The sequence below is a fragment of the Mirounga angustirostris genome, unplaced genomic scaffold, assembly GCF_029215605.1.
Source record: "Mirounga angustirostris isolate CCGP_5_RB_7025 unplaced genomic scaffold, mMirAng1.0.hap1 SCAF_10, whole genome shotgun sequence".
NCBI lineage: Eukaryota > Metazoa > Chordata > Mammalia > Carnivora > Phocidae > Mirounga > Mirounga angustirostris.
This window is the reverse complement of record NW_026991718.1, coordinates 117,109,796-117,133,649: the sequence shown is the minus strand read 5'-3', so window position 1 is coordinate 117,133,649 and position 23,854 is coordinate 117,109,796. Positions and strand designations below refer to the sequence as shown.

Here is a 23,854-nt window from a genome sequence, read left to right as displayed (position 1 = left end):
TCACATTTCATCTCCCACCTGTCATGGGAGTTATAAGCCACTTACAGGCAAACCCTTTGAGTAAATTTAGCCTACTCCTTCACCTTGGAAATGGGCAGAACATGGGCCAGAGCGGGAAAATGAAAATCTGCCCACAGCTACCAGTCTACCCTGGCTCTCTCTGATCTCTGGCAGGAGCCGTGTCCAGTACGGGCCTCTACTGCTGTGTGTGTGAGTCTGTGCTAAGGGGTCCACGGGCACAGAGTCCAGCTCAGGTACCCTTGTGATTGCGAGCCTGCACACCAATGCAGGCCTTGGGAGCCTCCAGCTGAGGAAGGTCCCAAAGATGTCACAGCACTGGAGGGACTCCCTGGGGTAGCTGAGGGCAGGAGGGACGCTCACCTGACTGAGCACTATCTGTGTGCCAGGCACTATCTACCGCTGGGTACGAACTGGAAGCTGTTTTGTAGTGTCTCCTGAACCTTTGCAAAAGTTCTTCTAGATCACACTTGCACGGCTGGGGGAAGGCAGAGCCAAGGCTGGATGGCAGGTATGTTCTTTCTGCTACACCACACTGCCTCAGATTCACTTCCTGCTGTCTTGCATAATTCCGGGTATTTCCTGTTACTTCCTTGTTTTTTTCCCCCTAAGAAAACAATTTCCTTCCACTACATGTAGTTTGGAACTGGGCTTTTTGTTTCTTGCTTTGTTTTCTTCTTTCTTTTTAATTTTTAACAAATATTTCTAAGCCCTGCTGCCTCTTGTTTGTTATGTATTTTAAATGCTGGAACTGAAGGGTCAGAGGCACAGAATGAATACCTAGGCCAGTCCTCGGTATCCGGACAAAGATGACCTGGACTCACAGTGCATGTGACAACACACTTAAGCCTGCAGTGCAGAATATGCTGTGCACCAAATGCCAGGGATATTGACAGAGACTCAGAAAGTAAGCATCACTTAGTTCTCCCAGAGCCTCAGACACAAGCAGCACACAACTCACCCTTGATGATGTGCCTGACGATTTTGATGGAGCTCCCTCGCATGTTCAGGATCTGGTGAACCCTCTGGCGAATCTATGAGGAAGGGGAAGGGAGGGGAGAGAAAGGAAAAGCACTGTTTGTCTTGGTAGACACCAGCATCCATCCTGTGCAAAGTGTGCACCTCGTGCCCACCCCTGATGGAGCGGGCCCACACAGGGTGCAGGGAGTTAAGGAGGGTGGATCCGCTTCTTTCTTGGAGTCTCTGCCCAGGCAGGGGGCCAGGAAGGAGGCAGGCATGGACAGGCCCGTCAGGGGCAGCCCCTCCTACCTGGGGCACGTTGGCATTGCAGATCTCCGCCATGATGTAGCAGATGTGCTGAAGGACAAAGAGCCCCGCATCTAAGCGCCGGAGGTAGAACTCGTCCTCCGTGTCGTTGTCTATGATCTCCCCGCGCCGGACCATGTCCTGCAAGTGAATGAGCATTTGGGACAAATGAACTGGCCAGTGAGCCCATAATACACAAAAGAACAGCAACTACACCACCACCACCACCACCACCACCAGAAGACCATTCCACCATGATGTCTCTTGCTCCTCCCATTATCTTCTAAAGTACCTTTCTTATGTTTTCATTTTTAATGGACTAGAGGTCCAGGGAGTCAGATCAAAGCCCATTTTTTTTACCTATGCAATCAGTCAAGGCCAAAATGATCTCATCCACATATTCAATCTAAAAAAATAAGCTGATGGGGACACAAATCTCAGCTATTTATCTGCTTCCACTCATTCTCTAGTCTTCGCTTCCAGCCCCGGTACATCGCCTCTCTAAAAGACCTACAGATTTCTCTTTCCCTCCCCAGTCAGGTCAAACTCGGGAAGAGCGGTCCTGTCTCCATAATTCTGTCTTGATGCCCTGGTGAGGCTGATGGTGATGGCAAAGACACCCATTGTACATACACGTGCCCCTTTGGGCTCACATTGCGTCAGTAGCAAATGCCACCACCCTTTCCATTTCACGTCACCAGCAGGCACTCCCCTAGGCCAACACCCCAGCGAGCAACAGGAGTCTTTCCCCAACCGTTGCAATCCCAGACCTATCAGACTTGCTGTCCTCAAATCTATTCCTCTCTAGTGGATTCTTTTTTTTAAACAGTTTTATTGAGATAACAATTCACATACCATACAAGTTGCCCATTTAAAGTGCACAATGAGGGGCGCCTGGCTGGCTCAGTTGGTTAAGCGACTGCCTTCGGCTCAGGTCATGATCCTGGAGTCCCGGGATCGAGTCCCGCATCGGGCTCCCTGCTCAGCAGGGGGTCTGCTTCTCCCTCTGGCCCTCCCTCCATCTCATGCTCTCTCTCTTTCATTCTCTCTCTCTCAAATAAATAAAATCATAAAAAAAAAATAAAGTGCACAATGTAATGGCTTTTAGTATATTCAGAGCTGTGCAACCGGCACAATTGTCTTAGGACATTTTCACCACCACCCCTGAGTTCCCCAACTAGTGGATTATTATTGCCTCTGCCACCAGAGCTCCTCTCCCCATCTCTGGGCCTTCGCTTCCTTCCTTCCTTAGGATCCTGGGGTATCTCTGAAGCTAGCACTACTTTTATGCTACCTCTACCACACATTTCCTGATTATGGAAGGCTAACACTGCTCCTTTCCGAAATTCCTGAGCATGCCTCAACACGCCTCTCCCCTGCATGACCTCCTCTCGCACAGTGATTTTCACCATCACCCCCCCGCCCCGTTGCTAACTCCCATCTACAACTCCCTTCATTTCATAAGGGTGGACCATGAACTCTGGTAAGGCAGGGACTGAATTCTGTCTTCATGTGCCCACTCAGTAAACATCCACGCACTGAATGAAGGGGAAAAGACATCTCTGTTTTGGGCTGTCAGCTCTCAGGAGTAAGATCTGGGTGAGGAACTCATCCCACATGACTGGCAGACTGGCTTGAGAAGACAGGTGCTTGACACATGCTTTTGACGACAACACCATTTCTTAATTCTGTCAGTAGTTTTATGGCCATGGTTCCCTCTGACAACTCGGGCTCCTGTCACTGATAGAAGCCCCTGGGACCCTGCTTTCCACTCTCCCAAACATGAAGGACTTACCACTTGGTCATCAATCTCCAACAAGAATCCTTCAGAGACTATTTAGATGCAGATAATGCACTTCTTTATTTGCCCAAGGGGCCAGCCTGTAGCAACACAAGGCTACTTTTCATCTCGCTCCTAAAGGCCTCTGTCTGAGGCAAAGGAGGGCTGCACTTTCTGGCAAATCACCACCGCTAATTCCTAGCTTCATTTAGTAGCAAATTCCTTGGTAACCTGGTAATAGTGTTAATGTTCATGAGGTAGTCATGGAGCACTGGACTGATGTCTGAGGAGTTTAAAAATAGAAGGGTCTCTTTAGTTTCTCATTTACTCATAATTGTAACTTCCTGCTCCAGAACTCCTAAGTGTTCAGCAGCTGGGGCACAGGAAGCAAAATTATTCCTGACTTCCACTCATGCAAAAAGCATTTGCTGCTAACACTTTACATTTCTATAATGCTGGAGGGTTTAAAGTGTCATTATATATATATGGTCCTGAGTACCACATTTAAAGAGAGCAGGGAGGAGATTATTAATCCCATTGTACAAATCAAAATTCAAGACACACAGAGGTTAAGTAAGTTGCTCGTAATTACATGATTACCAGTTACTAGAATATGGACTCCCTGGGGACAGGAATCCTGTCTGATTCACCTCTGAGGTGGAAACGATTAACATAATACCAAGTGCTCAGATCCCAGCCCAGCTAAGCGCCCAGCAGCAAGGGCGCCATTCTAAGCACTGATTTAAGGCAGAAAAAGAATGAAAATGGAGGTAAGGGGATGCCCTGGTCTTAGTCATGGAGGGGCCGACTGTCTGGGGAGGCCACAGGGACACAGGAAATGACCGGAGAGTAAGGGGATATTAAAAATAATGACAGGTGGTGTGCTGATCATGGTTGGCTAAGATGGGAGTGCATCTGGGGAAGCAGTGACTCCTGGGTAACCCTTCCAGGCTCCTGAGAGACAGCAGAATGAAGGCCTTAAGGATGAGGACATCCAGGGGTCTCATGAGGCCTCATGCTGCTCATTGCTCTCTGCTCACCAGCAGCCTGCCCCCTGCCCCCCGACCTTGCACACAGAACAGACAGGCCTGCCCTCGGCTCTCTGTCTACTCACCTTTGCTTGCCATGTTGGTACTTTGCCCAGCCCCCAATCTCTATCATAATATAGTTAAAATCTAAAATGCGATATTCCTTTCAAAACTTTTCCTGAGAGCTTTGAAAACTTCTCAAGGTTTTCCAACTTGCAAACTTTTCCAGCTAGATACTAGGATTTTTCGGTCCTGAAAACCCTCAAGACTTGGATTTATACCTTTTACAGCACCTCCCATGACCTGCCTTACAGCAGTTATTCCGATGTGTGTCTCTTTCCTGTGTAGGCTCCTTGAAAGCAAGAGGTGTGTTTCACTCTTCTTTGTACCCTAGAAAACACCTTGCATAGTACTTTGAGCACAGTGGGCTCTTGGAAAGCATTTGTCAAATAGGACTGAAAAATGCAGGCAGAAGTTCAGCGCTGTTTAATGAGTTGTGTGTGCTAAGACTCTTGTGGATGGGGAGAAGGGGGAGCATCAGACGTGGTGCGGGACAGGACCTCGGATGGCCAGCTGGTGGGGCCTGAACGCTGGCCAGAGAAGTTAGACACAATGGGCCACAGGCTGCATGAGCAGGGAGATGTCCTGAATGAGAATATGTAACTCCTGTGTGGCAGACACACTGGCTCCCAGCACTGAGAGCCATGCAGAGCGCATGGCTGGGAGGCCATAGTACCAGCCTCTGTGAGGAGCAGATCAGATGGAGGAGAGAGGAGGTGACGAAACCTTAGAGGTCTGCCAACATGGAAACTGGAGTGGAACACATTCCATTCGTCCACCTGATAAAGATTTCCTGAACACCAGACTGTGGGCCAGGGTATGATGTGCTGGGGGCAGCAAAGATAAACAAAAGAGTTCACAATAATCAAGGAGATTATAGCCTAATAACGTTGCCAAGTTGTTAATTTTTAAAAATGTAGTAACATCTATGATCAAGGGCCTCTCAAATTGTACTGCGTGCCGTGGGCATCCAGAAGGACACACTATGTCTGTCTGGGGGGGGAGTGTGTGTGTCAAAAGACTTCAAAGGAAATGTACATTTGAGGTGGTCTCTGAAGGAGTCGGACAGGCTGGAAAGAACATTCTAAGCAGAAGGAGTAACAGCATGGATCAAGGCATAGAAAAGTCAACTTGGCTAGGGTGAGAGAGATCAACAGTGGAACACCAATATCACTAAAAGAAAGGTTAGAAAGGAGTAAGGGAGTGTGTTTTTTGCTTATAAAGATCCTGGCTATCGGCAGATCATGTTATTTTTGACCGAATGCTACGTACGAGGCATTGTGTGAGACAGCGTGAATAAAACCCACTGCTGCCACCATCTATCCCCCTAGGAGGAACAGCCAGTGTTTACTGAGGGCTTGTGATGTGTCAGACCGAGTCTGAGTGCTTTTAAATTCCTTTGCTTCTCACAAATATTGGAGGGCAGGGATTATTACCCCCATTTTAGATGAGGAAACGGGACTCGACAGAGGAGCCTCCCCAAGGCCAGCGGGTGGCAGAACTGGGATTCAAACCCAAGTCCGTGTTCTTTTCACACCTCCATGTTTGTGTGGGGGCAGATTTTGGAGCTGTCTTCGAGAACAAAGGAAGATGCCAAGTAAGAGGGGTAGAGGCTCAAGAATGGAGTGCAGCAAAATTAAGTTTCTTCAAATAGGTCAGAAGAGCCCTGGTGATTTCTCCTTTTTCACACTCTCCCCCACAATCTGATCTTCTTTTAACCAGACAGGCACATACCGTACTTTCCCGTTTCTCTAAATATTGTCATCCAAAAAGGATGGACCCAAGAGAGCAATGCCAAACTCCATTTTTTCCTCTTCCCTTAGAACTTCAAGACTCTGACAACGTTCAATTCAACATTCTACTTTTAGATATACGGCCAGATGATTTGAAAGTGAAAATTTCAAATGTAGATCTGAGATACGACTTTAGCTCATCTCCAAGAAAGGCATCACCATCGATGCGCTGAACATGCACAAAGATGAAACAGAGATTGGCTTCTAAGACAAAGTCTCTGTCCTGACAGTTTTAGAAGCATCATAGAAACCAGCAAGCAGAGAAGGTGACTGCTGTCAGGATAGCACCTTATCTAGCCTGTTACAACTCTGCGGGCAGGGAATATTTACTGCTGACTGGATTCAGAAAAGTTGAGCACAAACGTGCACTCTGTGTTTAAAGGGAAATAAAAGAAGCAAGATGGTTATGTATCATTCTGATGGAAAATAAGAAAGTTTGGGGACAGTTCTTGTAGGAACATCTTAAGAAGAAGTAGGATCATATATCACCTTTATTATAAATGGATTAATGAATTTCTGGCTCCATTTCTGGGATTCTAAGACACGAAATTAAAAAAAAAAACAAAAACTGATCTGGCGATGATAAGGAAGTAGAACTAACCCCGGAAAGACTTCTCGGGGTATCTGAGACTCCAAGATAGCTGCCAGTACAACCCAACTCATGATCGTCTGGCTAGGATTCAGTCTTTGAAGTAATATAAAAGTAATATAAACATTCTAGGATCATCATGAGCTTCTCCCCACCCTATTATTTCCCTCATAGATGGCTCTGGAAGTACCAAAGGAGTCTGATTTAGAACACTGAGCACACAAGTGGACTTGCTTCACTAGCGGTAGGGAGGGAATGACTTCTGCCCAACTGACCAATAAGATATGCTTCAAAGTGACTAGACAAAAAAGAGTGAAGCTGGCTGGCCCATGCAAAGATTAAACCTGCAGCTCCACACCCTTAGCATGTGGGTACTAAACTTAGTACATGGGTACAACAGGCCACAAATACCTCATTCTAAAGATACCCAACCTCCCTTGCCTTCTTTCCCTCTTAAGAGATCCTCTGACATCACAAGAAGCATTTAATTGGACATTGGGAGTTTTCTGAATGATGATGTATTAATTCTACAAATAGGTTCCTCTGCCAAGACGGGACAGAGTACTAAACAAACTAACACTAACTTACTAGTGTCCTTAGGCAGGTCATCTAACTTTTCGTGGCCTCGGCTTCTTTGCTTGGAAACGAGAAGCCCGCGCTGGGTCAGGCAAGGGAAACAAGGTTTCACTCGGAGCGCCCGTTCTAACTCACGGCAGTGGCTGTCAAGTGCTCTACGTGGGAAAGGGTTGTGGGGCCGACTGGAGCTTGTTCGAGAGGAGCTCTGAGACCAGTTAGCTCTGTCTGTGCTGACTGCAGGGTGGGGAATGGCAGGGGCCCCCACCTGTCTTCCTTGATCTCATGCTCTAGAAGGTTCCTTTTAGCTTTGATAACCCAGGACAAATCTAGGACTGAGGCACCTCCATCACCAGATGGGATGGATTTCTGCCTCTATCTGGGTGTCTATATGGACGGGCTGAAGTGGTTGACTTAGTTGTGCGCCCAGACAGTCAGAAGAGCCACCACGACAAAGGCCTCAGTAGGAGCCAGGAAGCGTCACCCTGACACGACACCATGGTCACTGACAATGAGCTCATCCTCTGGCAATAAATCAGACTTCCCCGTGACAAAGAGACGAGCCCTGGATCTGCTACTTTAGGCCATCTTGAAACAATCTGGACATGAAAATCGAGTGCTCTTCAAACGGCAATACGATTAACAGAGATTAAAGAGAAATTCCAAAAATCCAGTAACTTCCTAAAGTACTGTAAACATATCTTACTTTAAAAAATTTCAGAGTGAAAATCTGTGTGTGCATTAAACTGTATCTGAAATGAGACAGGAGAGTTAAGATTTAAAGGAAGTCTTTCACAAATTAATTCATTCAACTCTCACCTCTGAGGAGAGTGAAGGTGACTGTCTTCTTTGTGAAGCAATGACAACCCAACTGCCACAGAAGCACTTTCTACTCCTGAAAGCAGAGTATCTTCATTAACCTCACTTTGCTGGTATGCCCTGTGTTGGGTATGCACATTTCAAATATCATTTTCAGATTTCACAGATGGAAAAATTGAGACAGATGTCAAATGACTGTCACTGAGTTTCGGTTAAAGACTCTGGTGGAACGTGATTTCCTCGTCCAAGACCTTTTTCTATTTGTCCTTTCACTCTGGCAAGAGATGGGATGCATGCAACACACGGATAATGACAACAGCAACCTTTCCCAAATCTTCACTGTGTGCCAGGCGCTGAGCTAAGCACTTTCATGGATTTCTCCTTTTTCCTCACGAGGAGCTGGGAACTTTGACTGCGTCCACCCTTCAGACAAAGTTTGGCTCCAAGCCTGCGATTCCTTTCATAGTCCAAAGAAGGAAAAAGTTTGTTTTATATACCTTTTCCAGTATTAGCATATGAACAAATAGCATTTTTTTCTTGATGCCGTATCTAGGGTGTAATGCAAACCAGCTGTATTAAATGTGAGGTCATCTTGTGGTTTCCTGGGCCTGTCTTTTCCTTGTAAATTAAAGAAACTTAAAAAAAAGGAAAAAGGGGCAAGTGGTGCCTGGGTGGCTCAGCTGGTTAAGTGGTTACTGTCTGCCTTCGGCACAGGTTGTGATCACAGGGTCCTGGGATCGAGCCCCGCAACAGGCTCCCTGCTCAGCTGAGAGCTTGCCTCTCCCTCTCCCTCTGTTGCTCCCCACTGCTTGTGCTCTCTTGCTCACAAGTGCATGCTCTCTCTCAAATAAATCTTTTTTTTAATTGTTGTTTTTTTTTTTAAGATTTTATTTATTTATTTGACAGAGATACAGTGAGAGAGGGAACACAAGCAGGGGCAGAGGGAGAGGGAGAAGCAGACTCCCCGCTGAGCAGGGAGCCTGATGTGGGGCTCGATCCCAGGACCCTGGGATCATGACCTGAGCCGAAGGCAGACGCTTAACGACTGAGTCAGCCAGGCGCCCCTAAACAAATAAATCTTAAAAAATAAAAAAGGGGGCAGGGGTGTGTGTGAATCTACAGCTAGACCAGCAAATTCCACATGTAATTTGGGAAAGTCAGAAACACAGAAGACACTCGGAAAGGTTTTGTGTTGCTCATTCCATGAGAGAGGGCTAGAATAAAAACTTAGATGGTAATTCAGTGAATGGCACATTAAGTAGAACAGATTGCAATTCACAGCAGCATAAGCCTGTTTGGGGGCTGCTAAAATAAACAGATTCATCTCCAAAGATACACAAGGAGGTGGTACGTGTGGTGTCAAGGTGCCATTTCTGCAAGGTTGTGTGTTGTTTTCCCCTCCCCCTGCCATAGCCTCACTTTAAATGTTAATCTGTCCTCAGGAGCACTACCGAATCACCACCTTTCCACCTGCGCCTCTATCTCTCTCAGCAGGCAAGTCGCAAGCCTCCAAATGAACATGTGGATGCCATTTCTAATCTGCCCCTGACAGGCAGCGAGCTGCCCCTCGCTGATGGAAGGAGACAGTCATAAAAGAAGCTGCTATGAAACCAATAAGAATCCCTCTTGCCTTAATAAGAGGGGACGTGACTCAGAGCCCCGATGGGTCACAGTTACTGTCTGTAGTCATGGGCAAGAACTGCCCCACCATTTACAAAAGGCCCATCTCTTTTTCTTCAAAAGCAAGGGAAGAGTTTAAGTCATGGGAGAGATAGGTAAGTGGAGATGTGTGTGTGTGGCTGGGGGGGGGAGGGTGCACACAAACACTACAGAAAATAAAACCTTCTAAGAGCTTCTAAAATAGGGCAGATTGTTAGAGAAGGATCCTAGAGACAGCCAGTCCTTTTTAGCTGAGGAAACTGAGGCTGAGGAAATAATAAAAGGGATTTTTTGGGGGCACCTGGGTGGCTCAGTCGGTTAAGCGTCTGCCTTCAGCTCAGGTCATGATCCTAGGGTCCTGGGATCGAGCCCCGCATCGGGCTCCCTGCTCGGCAGGAAGCCTGCTTTTTCCTCTCCCACTCTCCCTGCTTGTGTTCCTGCTCTCACTATCTCTCTCTGTCAAATATATAAATAAAAACTTAAAAAAAAAAAGGGGGGGGGATTTTTTTTGGTGGGGGGAGGAGGGAGAATGCCTAACTAGCTGACAGCAGCTCTGGTAAGTATCCAAGAATCTCAGGCCAGACCTTTGCCCACACAGGAGAACTGACTATGTGTTAAGCCCACCCACATAAGCATGTGACTGGTTGCTACAAACAATCTCATTAATCTTCAAAATGACCCTCGGTAAAGTTACCATGAAAACTAAAATACGCACGGGGCAAGTCATCCCCTGCTAGAGTTCATGTGAGGCTGAGCTGAGATTCAACCTTGGGCCGTATGACCTCAGGATTCATGTTCCTTCTAGCTACCATGATGCCTCCATGATGGGTGTGTCTTCCACTTCTAAATTTGCTGGAAAAACAAAACAAAACAAAAAATACCCACGACTGCTCATTTGAATCTTGACAACATATAAGCCAGCCTTGAGAGAACCAGAGCTTCCATGACAGCAGATACAAGAACACAAGGCCAGAAAATAACAATCCTGTTGGGACTGCTGAGGAAGGAAGATCAGGCCCTGCTTGTGGAGACTCAGCTTTAGAGGGAGAGAGAGACAAGTATAGAGGCCAAAAACACTTACAATAATAGCTACCACTTACGGCATACTTCCTTGTGCCAGAAACTATTCTAAGTGATTTCTATATATTGATCTATTTCATCTTCCCTGCAACCCTTCAAGATAGGTATTACCACTCTCCTCCTTTCCCTGATGAGGAAACTGAAGGCAGAAGCAAGATTTGGGTCTATGGCATGCAGGCTGCCATGCACAGGGAGCACAGGGGAGCACAGGGGGCCACGGGGGTCCAGGAGGTTTTCTGCAGGCACTGGCATGGCAACACTAAGCAGCACGCTTGGCACATGGTACACACTCAACATGCATCTATTGACGGACTTTTCTGCCAAAGCTCTTAAGGATACAGAGGAATTAGCCAGCTGCAGGAGAGGGCTATGGGAAAGATGGCACAGAGAGGCATTCTGGGCAAAGGAAGAAAGTTTAGGAAGGCACAGGTGGTACAGAGTAGCTTTTGCACATCACAGGGGGAGGAGTGGTGAGGGATGCGGCCCGGGGGAGGGGGGCAGGCAGGGGCCCCAGCGGGAGAGGCCTGGCAAGACCCGAAAGGAATTTAGAGCCCATCCTGCAGGTAACACAGAGCCAGTGTGCACTGGGTTTGGGTAGGGGAGTGGTGTAGCTGCATTTTCAGTTTAGAAAAATCTCCAGTTACTGTGTGGGAAATGGACTGGAGAGGACAAACCTAGGGACAGGGAAAATAGTGAGGAGGGCACTGCACTCCCACTCCTACAAGAAGAAAAGATGCTGGCTGCCTGAGTGGCCACAGCGGTAGCGAGGACAGGGGAACATGAAGAGGCTGCACAGAGATCAGAGGTAAAACTTACCAGATGGATGCACGGCGGGAGCAGGAGAGAAAGGAGGAAAAAGATGCAGCCCAGGTTTCTGACCTGGTGAAACTGGTGACTGGCCCCGGTGCAGTGAAGGAGGGGAGCGGGTGATACACGGTTAGGGCCACAGACCAGGCTTTGAACTCACTGAGCCACAAAAAACTCTGGGTGATGTCCCGTGGGAGGGAGTCAGCAGACACTTGGGAGTCCCCAGCACACAGCCCTGATCTAACCAGGCCTGCAGCAAGCCTGTGAGGACAGCAATGGAGAGCCTATGAACCCCACTGGAACAGGAGGGCAGGGAAGATGACAAAAGCCAAACAGAGCACGCAGGGCCACACTGCAAGGTAAGTGGCAGAGGCACAGGACCAGAACTGAGCTCCTCTGACTTCTCCACTGGCAGAAAGGATGACTGACTGGGAAGGGGGCTGGCAGGGGGGCCACGGAGGGTGAACGTGCATATGGCTACATCGATGGGTGTCTAAAGGAGAGGAAAAAGCACCCACCATCACTGGCTTCTACTGGCTACCAGCTGTGTTCTGGCAAATTCTTGGACAGAGAAAGTCTGGGAACGACTAGCTTAAAGAACAGCTGAGAGGAACTCTCAGCAAGACTCCCTCTTTTTAAAGCACGCCCCAGAAGCCTCCAGCACAGTTAGCAGAAGAATCAATGGCAGTCTCCTACTTCTCCTGTCTACATCCTTACCCAGTGCTTTAGGATCACATACCCCACGCATCCATTCCTGTGCTCCATCCCCTTCTGTACAGATCTTTAAATGAGTTTCAAATGCTAAGGAAATAGTCCAAGTCTGTTTCAGACATCAAGTCCTGTGGATACTGTTTCATTACAAGGAGTCCATCCTTCTCTTTCCAGGATAAAGCCTAGAATGATTTAACTGTGGCAAAATTAGCATGCAATCTGTAAGTCATTACAGTGCAAAGTATGTGGTGAGAACACTTTATTGAATAAACCTGCTGAGTATAATTTTCCCAGAAACTAAAAAAGGGAAACCTCTCTCCAAGGCTCTCCTCCCTCTTTAAAAATCCCTGCCAGTACCTATATAATTATGTCTCACTTCTGACAGTCAGAAGCCAGGCATCTCTGTACATTTAACCGAGGGAAGCCAGAAGGAACCAATGAGAAGTCAGGACATCTTCCCAGTAACAGGGACCTTGGTATTTTCTGGACTTGGTGTTGTTTGGGGAGTCAGATAAAATCTGCTGAGACAAGCATCCTGGATATTTACAGATCATGGAGAACTACTGCTCACTAGAAGACTAAGAATTACATGCCCTTTAAAAGTTCAGGTCAAATCTTGTTAACCAGGAGCCCCAAGAGCATGTCCAGATACACTGTGGCCCTGGAATCGAGCAGTCACTGAAGACAATATGAAAGCAGTGGACCACTGCCCCAGACGTGGAAGTCTTTGCCAGTTACAGATTACTGCAGTAATGTGATTCCAACTGAATGTGTGTAGAATTATCAGCTTGTCCTGTAGACTCTTCTAAATAGGAGTGTTTCACCTTGCCGAACACTGCCACAGGTAGGCCACAGAATCTACATAGATGACCTGAGATATTTTTGATGATGGGGCTAATCATAGAGCAAACAAAAGAAGAGGGTTAAAAATGAGAGTTAAGGAACAATTTAGAAAAAAACCCGGGACCTTCAATTTTCCTTAATACCCAGAGACAAATGTTAATTTCATCTCATGAGCGATGGTCCTTCATTTAATGCATGTCAGTCACTATGTAAGTCCTTAGAATATGATGAACAAGTGAGATGACAGCCCCAGAGACAGAGAGTAAACAAGCAAATACTGAGAGGTTATGAAGGGGCCCTGGAGATGGGGTGATGCTACTTTCCATATGGTGATCACTGAAAACTCTCTGAGGAGGTGACATTTAGGCTGAGACCTGAAGATGGAGGGAAGCACCAGCAAGAGAAGAGTGAGGTCAGTGGGGAGAAGCAAATGCAAAGGTGCTAAGGCAGGAAGGAGAGCACAGGTGTGGGAGAGGAAGCTAATGAAACAGAGGGCACCCAGATCACGCAAAATATTACAGTCCCAGGGGAGTTAGAAAGTGTGTGTGTGTGTGTGTGTGCGCGCGTGTGTGCAGGAGTGATGGGGTGCAGACAGTCCTTAAAGAGACAATGAAAGGTTCTCTGGCCACCGGCTATGTGCCAAGCCCTGTGAAACAGCTTTCGGGTGTTAGGTCACTAAATCCCACCTTCTGTAATTCCCCAAAGTACACAGGTTGGGACATACACCTTAGAAAGAAAACACCACTGAGGAAGAAAATAAGGCTGAAAAGTTTAAGTGACTTGTCCGCAGTCAGAAGCAGAACGAAGCCGGGCTCTAGAGCCCACGCTCTCCCTTCTTTCCCTCTGCTCCTGGGATTTAACTTCCCACTCGCTCCCCAAACTTGGCTCCCTCTGCCCCTGCTTTGCTCCTGCTCTTCTTCAGTTGGAAATGCCTGATGTGTGTCTATTTCTTAATGTGCAGCTTGAACCTGGCCTCCTGCACGAAACAGCTGAGGGTGCCCCCAGGCACAGTCGACTGCTCCCTGCTCCCTGGGCGTTTCTAGCCCTCGCCAGCAGCACCGCTCCTGGGGCCCCTTCTTCCCACGGGCACTTCTAACTCTCACCCCCGGCCAGTGGCTGGCCTGGTGCCTTGCACAGAGCAGGTGCCTGAGAAATATTTTCCAAATGACTGGATTCTCTCCAGTGAATCCTGGTCAATTGCAAACCGTGGCCATTTGCACTGTGCCCGTGGAAGTCTCAGGTGTCCAGGGAAGATGGGAGTTCTGAGACACTAAAACTGTCAATACCTGACCCGCATTATCTGGGGCAGTACCGGACCCTGTTATCTAATGTCTTTTTTTTTTTTTAAAGATTTTATTTATTTGACAGAAAGAGACACAGCGAGAGAGGGAACACAAGTAGAGGGAGTGGGAGAGGGAGAAGCAGGCTTCCCACTGAGCAGGGAGCCTGACGCGGGGCTCGATCCTAGGACCCTGGGATCATGACCTGAGCCGAAGGCAGACGCTTAACGACTCAGCCACCCAGGTGCCCCCTAAGGTCTTTTTTGTTGCAGACTTGGTGAAGTGTGGAAGTGCGCGAGATATTTATTCATTACTGATCTGACAGTCAATGTCATCAAATGCCTGAGAAATAAGCATTCAATTCCAGTCAACAAATATTTGCTGAGTTCCCAATGGGTGTAGGACATCCAAGTTTAATGGAGATGGGGAGGGGTGAGGCAGCAAATTGTTTACGACTTAAGAGAGAAGAGTGCATGAAGGAGAGGTGAAAAAGAGGTCGCTGTGTTCCGAGTCACTTTACACCTGCCGGGACGGAGCCCGAGGGCTGGCAGAGAGCACAGCTCACAAATGCGTCCCTCGTCCCCCACCCTGCCCTGTCTCTCTGAGCAACACGGAGGCTGCTGAGCACTAATGGCCTTGGAATGTTCGCCAGTGCCCAGCAAAATGGCCTTGGCATCAAGGAGACAGATGTCTGTCAGGAAATGGCAGGAGCCCGGTGCCCATGGCACACAGGAGCTCTGTGGAGGCTGGGGGAGAGGCGCTGCGGCGATTACTCTCCGTCGGTGCTAATCAATTTCACACCCTCTCCAGTGCTGATCATAGATAATCTTGTGGGAAGCGGGCCAAGTTTCCTAACGGCTACATGCATGCTGCTCCCTCACGCCCAACAGCTTACTTGGTCTCCGTCAGAAAAACGTCTACTCCAGCTTCCCCTCAAATGAAGTATATGACGGGGCCGACGCTCTGGTCTGTTAGGGGACTCCCTCCGGGACAGACAGCAAGGAAGATGCCCTCAGGAGAAGGACTGCCTGGCTCGCTTAAAAGCTGCATAAGAACGACAAAGGAAGCTAGGAGCACCAAGCAGCAGCGGCTCTTAGAAATGTACTGAGGTGCTTTACAGATTTTATAATAACCCCAAAAGGGAAGTGTTATTTCCATTTTACAGATGGGATGACCAAAGTTTAGAGAGGTCAACTCATTTGTCCAAGGTCTCTGAGCTAGGATATGGCAGAGCTGGAATCCAAATCCAGGGTTCTGCGACTCGCCACTCACCCAACCTTTTCTCGGAGGCTGCGCCTCTGTACGAAGGACCGTGTGGTCACTGGTCACCCTCTCATGGTGCTCGAACTCCACCCCACTGCTAAAAGCCAGCAGAGTGACCAAAGGATGTGCACTTGAACCTGAGGGACAACACTGAGTGGAAGAGGACCTGAGAGATCACCTTTGCTGATACCGTGTTACTGCTAAGAATCTGGCTATGCACATGAAGCATGGTGACAAGCCACGGCCACACAGTGATGGAGAGGTGGTGCCTGCCAAAAATTCTAGGTCCCTCGACTCCCAGGTACTCTTTCTACCCCTGAAAATCTCCTCCAGCAGATAACACAGGCCTTCTGTCAGAGCTGGAGTTCTCATTGTCTCGTGGCTGTTTCCCTACAAAAGTCTAGGGAAATTTCAATTCTTTCTAATTATCACTCAGACGAAGAGAAAGAAGACATTACTCTGGTACTTAAACAGTCACTAAGTGTCCATAATGCACAAGTTACTGTAAAGGGAAGAAAAGATGGAAAAGGAAACCTCAGTCAAAGAACAAAATAAAGGGGGTGGGAGGGCAGAACAAAAGAGCTGTGAGTGCAACATGCTAGCAATCTGAAGTCCAGACTCAAAATTCAGAGCCCCTGCCTTTTATCGTGTAGGAGTATCACTGTCTCAACGAAGCATGTCCCAGTCAGTCAATTCAATCAATCAACAAACATCTGAGGACTTACTAGGTTGAGGGACATCCCGGGCATGATAACCACAGCTACCTGTCCACTAGCATTCACAAATGAAGGTATATCTTGTGAAAGGAGAGGGGTGGATACGAAGGGGTGAAGAGAAACAGGACACAGACAACAGGGTCACTGTGTCCTCCCTCTGGGCTCTCACCCTCGCCTGAGGCCTAGCTTGAGGGCAAATGCTAGCGTAGTCATCCCCTGTGCACTTGGGTCTGCCCCACAGCTCCGTTGCTCCAACACAGATGTGAGCAGGGGCTGAATTGGCTCTCCCACCAGTGAGGGTCAAAAGCCTCCAGTGTATCCTTAAGGCAAGAAGAACAAAAAGAGAATGGAGTAATATAGCAAATCAAGATCACAAAGAAAATGAAGTCTATTACAGACTTTGTAAAAAGCAAGGAAAGGATCCTCTGGCGATGTGACCAAAGACTGAGGAATGTCTTGCAGGGAGAATACAGATTGGACATTAAGCAACATGAATGCCTGCCCTGATGAAGGTGACAGATGAGAAAAGTAGAGGCCAGAGATGGCAGAGAACAAAAGGGAAGCAGGTGGAAAGTACATAAGGCAGGATACTAGCACAGCGAGCACAGCTCTTCAAGAAAAAACCTGACAGGTTTCCTTTCCCTCAGCAGCCACGAGCAGAAGAAATGAGGGTGGGTCCTCGGGAGCCTGGTCTGCAGGCTTTGCTGTGATGCATCTGAGCCTCTTTTCTCCAGGTCTCCAGTTTTTCAACTGTCAATGTGTGACCTCGAAATTTCCTTCCAGTTCTTATCCCCTGTGATCACCCTTCCCACGCGTCCTTCCTTCCCTTCCCTTATGACTACAGAAGCCAGCAGCAGTGTGAACCAAGATGCGCTCTGCCAGCTCTGCCAACGTGGTACCAAGTCACTGCACTGCACTTTGGCCAGATTTTTTAAGAGCAGCTCATGTCAAGGGTACTCGTGCTATCACCCAGACCGTGGGAAGTGGGCCAAGCTTCCTAACAGCTAGGGGACAGGGATCAATCCGACACGTCCTCCCTCTTAAAGGACATGCACTCCTATTAGAAGAGCAGGTATAACCACTGGCAGACTGTCACCTGCTCTGCTCTAACAACAGGTGAGGTGGCATGTGAGGGCAGATGGTACCCATGCCCTTGCCTGTCCTGTGTGGTCAGAGAAGGTACAAAGGGATCCAAGTGGAATGCGAGTCGATAGTCGGTAAAAGACAGGCAGGGATACGTACATGTTTTTCCCCTTCAATCTTCTTGTCCGCCACCTGCATTGCGTCCAGATACTTAAAATGCAACTCCATCAGTCTGTCAACCTGAAAGAGAGAGATTTGAGACATGAGTGAGAAGGAAAAAGAATACCAAGGCAAGAGAACAGTGGGGCTCCCATTCATCTCACTGTCACTCCTTACAATAGGAGACCCACTCTCCCACTTCTGACATCGGGATGAGCTCTGCTTAGGAACACGGCAGGAATGGATTAAAGAGCTGGGGCAGAACAAGCCAACACCTGGAATGGGTACAGTCTGAACACAGGTCCATTCCCCAAAGGACGCTGCATTCCCAGCCCTTTGAGGGCTCCCATGAATTTGAGTTGTTAAAAACACAAATAAATAAATTTAAAAAAATTCAAGTCCCTTCTTGCAAAGAGAAGGAGCTTGAAGTTACATACTTGGTATTCACTTAGAACTTTACAGAAATTTCTTTCTTCCAACTGAAACCTTTCATGTTCAGATTCTACCCCAGAGCTGATCTTTTTTTAAAAAGGTCTGAGTAAAATCTCTTTAGTTGCTTTCGAGTCAGAAGAGAGTATACGAAAAAAATTCTTTCAGCAACTTGAAAAAAGGCCCTGACTTCTCTGCTCAGCAATAACTTAAAAATCAGTTTTCAACTTAGCAAAAGTCATGCTTCAAACATGGTCCGGGGAATACTCAGTGGGTCTGAAAAAGTTTCATTTTTCCCTAAGACTTCGAAAAGACTGAACAAACACCGTGAAACCAGCCTAGATTTCTAAACCATCTCTTTACTAGGTTGGCACCACCACGGCTCTTGGCAACCCTGATATTTACTCAAGAGCTTATAGTGGGTAACAGCAGATGGTGCTTCAACACGGCACCAGAGTCCAGGAGGACTGTGCCCAAATCCTCTCTGGGTAACAACGACGACCCCAGCATCTTATATATTTCAGTTTATGGAGTAGTTTCCTCATACCTTAAAAAAACCTGAGACGTAGGCAGGAAAGATAGTGACCCTAATTTTAAAGATGAAGAAACTGAAGCACAGATGTTAAATGTCACCAGGTGACATGATTGCTAAGGTGTTCTGTGCCTAACCTCATGATGGCCTCTTCCCCGTGCTACGCAGCTAGGAAGGCTGGAAAAACGGTCAGACGCAAGCTCAGAGAGACGGTCATCAACCTCTCTCCGAAGGAGGACAAACTTTCAGCCTTTCCTTGGACACAGTAAGGAAAGAAATTATGTTAAGTTATAAAAGGGGTTTTGGTCTTAATTTTATTCATCTAGAATGATCTAATTCGTAACTAGCAGCATGACCATGGTAGACCATGATTGTGGGCAAGGAACATAATGCCTCCAAGCTTGTTTCCTGCCCTGCAAATGTGTACGAAAGCCACACAGAGGGTAAACCCCACGCTGTTGGGAGAATACGTGCAACAACGAAAGGGACCTGCTCAGCCCCCCAATCATTAAATATATGCTGGCTCTTGTTACTGTTAAAACTCTTATGGTTTGGCATGCTAAATCACAATGTAAATGATGCATCTAATCTCATTTACGTGATCATTCCCTTATGCCACAGGCCATTGAGGACAGGCTCTCCCTTCCCTATGTTCATACCAGAACCTTCCATCACTGCCACCTAGGAAGGCCTCATTTAGTCCTCCTCTCCTTGACTCTTCAAGATGGGAATTAATGTGTCCATTTCAAAGACAGGGAAAACGAGGCTCAGAGTGGCACACATGTTGAAACTGGCAAAACCAGGTTCAAATCCAAACATCTGAATCCAAAGCCTGTGGTTCTTGATGACTTTGCCATGCTGTGCAACCCCCAATCCAAATCCTATTACAACCCACTCTCACTGGGTCTAAAAATCTCCCTGAGGTACTAGCTGCTGCCAGCCAAGGCGCTACCACTCCCAGAAGGATGTGTCTGGAGAGGAGAGGCAGAGCCACAGAAAAGCCTGAGATCCAAAGCCATGCTGGAGAAGATGTTTTAGGGCAGGAACGCTCAGCTCAGCACCCCCCAGACGGCATCAGGTAAAGAGCCCTTCTAGCCTCACTCCACCCCCCCACCCCCCGGCCCCCGGCCCTGGGCCCAGCCTTACCATGCAGCAGGCACACCCACCTTCTCACTGTCATTTTCAGTGAATTTATTCAGAAGCCGGGTTCGCTGCTGCCCTCTCAGGTTCCGGAGGAGGGAAGCCAGGATCGAACAGACATGCTCTGGGTTGGGAAGGAGAAAAGGGAACATGCTGTGATCAGAGTGGTAATTATTACCTCTCTTTAAGCCTGATCTGGTTCTATTGGAGGACGAATAAGTAGGCCTTCCCTGACTGCTGCTATTGATTAGTAAGACAGGAACTTAAATTGTGTCACTGGAAACCTGAACTGATCTTCACAAGCTGCACAAGAAACGTATTCAAAAGGGATGATATCCTCAAGGACAACCTGAGTAAGTGAATCAAAACTAAGTTAGAATTCTAGTCCGCCTGGAATTAATTGATTTTGATTGTTCACAACAGAACCTTAACCTAACCCCCCATTTACAGAAATAACCTGTGAACAGAGTATGAATGTCCGCTAGGAGATGAGTGTATAATGAACAACAAGATGTGTTCTATCATATTCTCAAATTACCTCATAATTTCCCCAGGTAAAGATCGTGGGGTTAAGTAAGAGACACAATCGGGTGCCAGGGTTAGCACTTCCATTCTGGTGCAGCTAAAACTCCTCCTTCAGGTTTGGAAGCAGCTGGCCAGTAAGTACTTCAAAATGGTAACAATGCTTTTTGAGCTCCCATTACCCACAGGCTTCTATTATGAGCTACTATGTTTCTACCTTGGGAAGAAGAGGGTAACTGAAGGGTATGTTATAGGCTTTAGCTGTGAAGAGATTGTCTTTAAAAAGAATTTTTAAAAATCCAGAATAATGACCTTGAAAAGGAGGCGGCATAAGTCTAGTCGTGGAGAAATGACAGAGTGAAGTTTATTTTGAGATAATGCCCAGAGCGTGGGCAACAAATACTCTATTTGAAAAGTGACTGAAGAACATCTTCACATGTCAAACTTCCCTTGAGTTCTCAAAAAGTCACCTATTAATTAAAGCCGCTGGTAGGCATTCACCATAGCACAGATACGATGCATTCCCTGCCTCTTCATATCCCCAGTCTCATACTGCCGGAGGTAGTCGGGCATCCTGTCTTCCACCTGCATTCACCGCCCTGGGAGGCCCATGCTAGTCCCACAGCTGTAAAACCACCTACATGCTGATGGCTCCCAAAATTGGGTCTACCGGCCACTCCTGTTCTCTGAAAGCAGACTCATGTGTTCACCTTTCTACCTGCTCTGTTCACGTGGTTGTCAGCAGGTCCTTTAAACTGAACACATCCCAAATCCAGCTCCTGATCTGCCTCCTCAAACATGTTCCCCACAGTCTTTTCGCCTAGTTAATGGCAACCAGGTTCTCCAGTTCCTCAGGCCAAAAACAGTGGAGATGTCTCACAGGAAACCTTGTCAGCTTTACCTTCAAATTATACCCAGAATCCCACCTCTTCTTCCTTCCGCTCCCACAGTGGCTACTCAGGGCCATACCACCGTCATCTCTTGCTTGGAATATTCAATTCAATATTCTCTGCTTCCACCCTTGCTCCCTCTGGCCTAATCTCCATACAGCAGTCAGAACAATCCTTTAGGTTAAAACCCAAAGTCAGATCCCATTATTTCTCTGTTTAAAACCCTCTGATGGCTCCCCAGCTCACTTGGACTAAATGTTGTTTCTAATGTCAGGCAAGCTCCTGTTCTGGGGCCTCTGCACTTGCTGTTTCCTCCACCTGAAATGCTCTTCACCAGATTATCTGCATGGCTCCATCTTCACGCCCAGTTTTACTCAGTTGTCATCTTCTCGATGAGGCTTTTCCTTGACCACCCCATTTAAAAACACAACACCCTGACACTACCTAGTTCCAAGTCTTAGCTGCTTTATTTTCCTCCTCAGCATGATTATCTTCTAAAACACTGTTTTATTTATTTATTTATTTATTTATTTATTTATTTATTTATTTATTTATTTATTTATTTAATTTATTCTGTTCACTGTCTCCCTTCAATTAGAATATCAGTTCCTCAAGGGCAGGAATCCTTGTCTGCTTTTTTCATTGGTAATATCCCTCCCTGGTCTCAAAACAATGCCCCAGGTTCACCCCAATCTCTCTCAACTTTCGTGTGAAGCTGAGGTTGAGGTGGTATAATCTCCATCTTGAACAAAATGAAGGGTTTAGAGAAAGGGAGTGGAGAGTGGATAGCACGGGACCTGTCTTCACAGAAAGGCAAAAACTGTCATGGAACCCAGGGTAAGGACAGTGAACCAAACAGCTCAGCTGGGTGAGAAAGTAGGATAAGACAAGGCCGTCTTTGGAGGCACGTGTCAGGGAAAGTCCTCTAACCTCTAAGCATGCCAAGGAGAGGAGAGAAAGGCAGAGTAGAGGACATAATCAGTTTTCCAATCTTAGGCTCTGATCTCTTCAGCTGGTGAGCAGATGTGGGACAGGCCATAATCAATGCAGTGTTAGTTCTGAAACTTTGAAATTACTCAGCGTAACAACTGGCAACACTCTCCATGTGTATATATGACAATCTGACAACCACAGAGGAAGAAAAAGAGATCAGCCAGATTCTCATAGATTATCTGGGCCAAATCTCTCATTGTTGAGACGGAGCGAAGAGCGCAGTGACGGGTTGGCATAGCTAACTGGTGAAAGAGGCAGAACTCAAACTTTAGACGACTCACTCATTCACTGACCACTTGCTTATTTTTGTGCCTGGCAAGCATCTGGTGCTCAGGCCCCCAAATAAACAACACATTATCCCTAATCTTGAAGAGCTCCTTATTTAGTGCAGAAACAAAACAATGATAATAGTGCAGTGTGACAAGTCCCATCACTGAGGTAGGCACACGGGACTTGGGGAGCACAGAGAAGGGATATCTGACCTAAAAGGATTCCCACTGGAGGTAACAAACAACTGAACATCTTCAAAAAGCCCCAATACAACACCTATGGCTGACAACTAGGTAGAGAAGAGGAGAGAGCACTGCAGGCCGATGGAACAATATATGCAAAGGCCAGTTTGGATGGAGTGTCATATCCACATGGAGGAGGGGAGGCCAGTTAGGTTGCAAAGGGTGGATCATGAAAAAAAGTGGCAAGAATCCACCCATGAATTTTCAGCTGAGAGACAAGACGAAATCTGAGTTTAGGCCAACCCTTGGCGCTAGAGTCCTTTTAGAGATGAAGATCGGGAAAATGTTTCTCTTTCCTGATGAATTTTTTATGCTTATTGGGGTTCCCTCTTTGCCTTGGCTATTGGGAAGCTCAAAGATGGGTTTATGCTCAACTATAGGAAGCAATTTCTTTTACTGCCTTATTAGTGATTCCATGATCCACCAATGGATTTTAAAATAAAAGTAATAGGGGCAGCAGGGTGACTCAGTCGATTAAGCATCTCCCTTTGGCTCAGGTCATATCCCAGGGTCCTGGATCGAGCATCACGTGGGGTTCCCTGTTTGGTGGGCAGTATGCTTCTCCCTCTGCCCCTTCCCCCGGCTTGTGTTTTCTCTCTCTCTCTCTCTAATAAATAAAATCTTAAAAAAATAAAATAAAATAGAAGTAATGGATACACATGGTAAAAACCAGACTATACATAAAGGTATAAAACGCATTCAGCAAATATTTATTGAACACCTAATATTTGTCTTTTCCCATACTGTTCTCATTATCCTTTTCTTCTCTCCCAAGGAAAAAAAATCTACAAGGTATCTTGTGTACATTCTTAGAGGAGAGGGGAAAAAATACATATATATATTTCCATATCAGTACATACTTCATGGTTTTTCTAATGGCTATCTAGAATTCCACTGACCTTATTTATCATAATTTAACTAGTGCCCTGCTCAATAGTGAGTATTTTAGGTGGTTTCCAGTTTTTGGTTGGTTGTTTTGTTTTTGCTGTTAGAAACAACGCTGCAATAAACATCCATGTACACATATCATGGCATGGGTACTTTTTTTCTGGCATGAATATACTTTTCCATGTGTATTCTTATGGCAAATTCCTAGCAGTGGAACTGGGTGAGTCAAAAGGTATTCACATAGAATATATTGAAAGACGTGGACAAATTATTTGCCACAAAGGTTGTACCAATTCTATGTCCACTCTCAGTGTCTCACACACACACACAGAATGGAAGCAAAATTTTATATAGATATATAATAGATACATGAGTGTATACATGTATATGTATATATACTCATATATAAATATATATATAT

General features: G+C 46.7%; 1 protein-coding gene across 1 annotated transcript in view; it reads right to left on the bottom strand.

Annotated features, from left to right (window-relative positions):
• The window catches only part of CTNNBL1 (catenin beta like 1), a 162,482-nt gene that overhangs the window by 9,643 nt on the left and 128,985 nt on the right, over positions 1-23,854 (bottom strand). Inside the window, exons 12-15 of the mRNA XM_064573155.1 lie at positions 19,655-19,752; positions 17,528-17,608; positions 1,288-1,425; positions 980-1,052 (exon numbers count right to left, since the gene is read on the bottom strand). Of these exons, the coding sequence (XP_064429225.1) occupies positions 980-1,052; positions 1,288-1,425; positions 17,528-17,608; positions 19,655-19,752 (390 nt within the window). The remainder of the gene's footprint in view (positions 1-979; positions 1,053-1,287; positions 1,426-17,527; positions 17,609-19,654; positions 19,753-23,854) is intronic.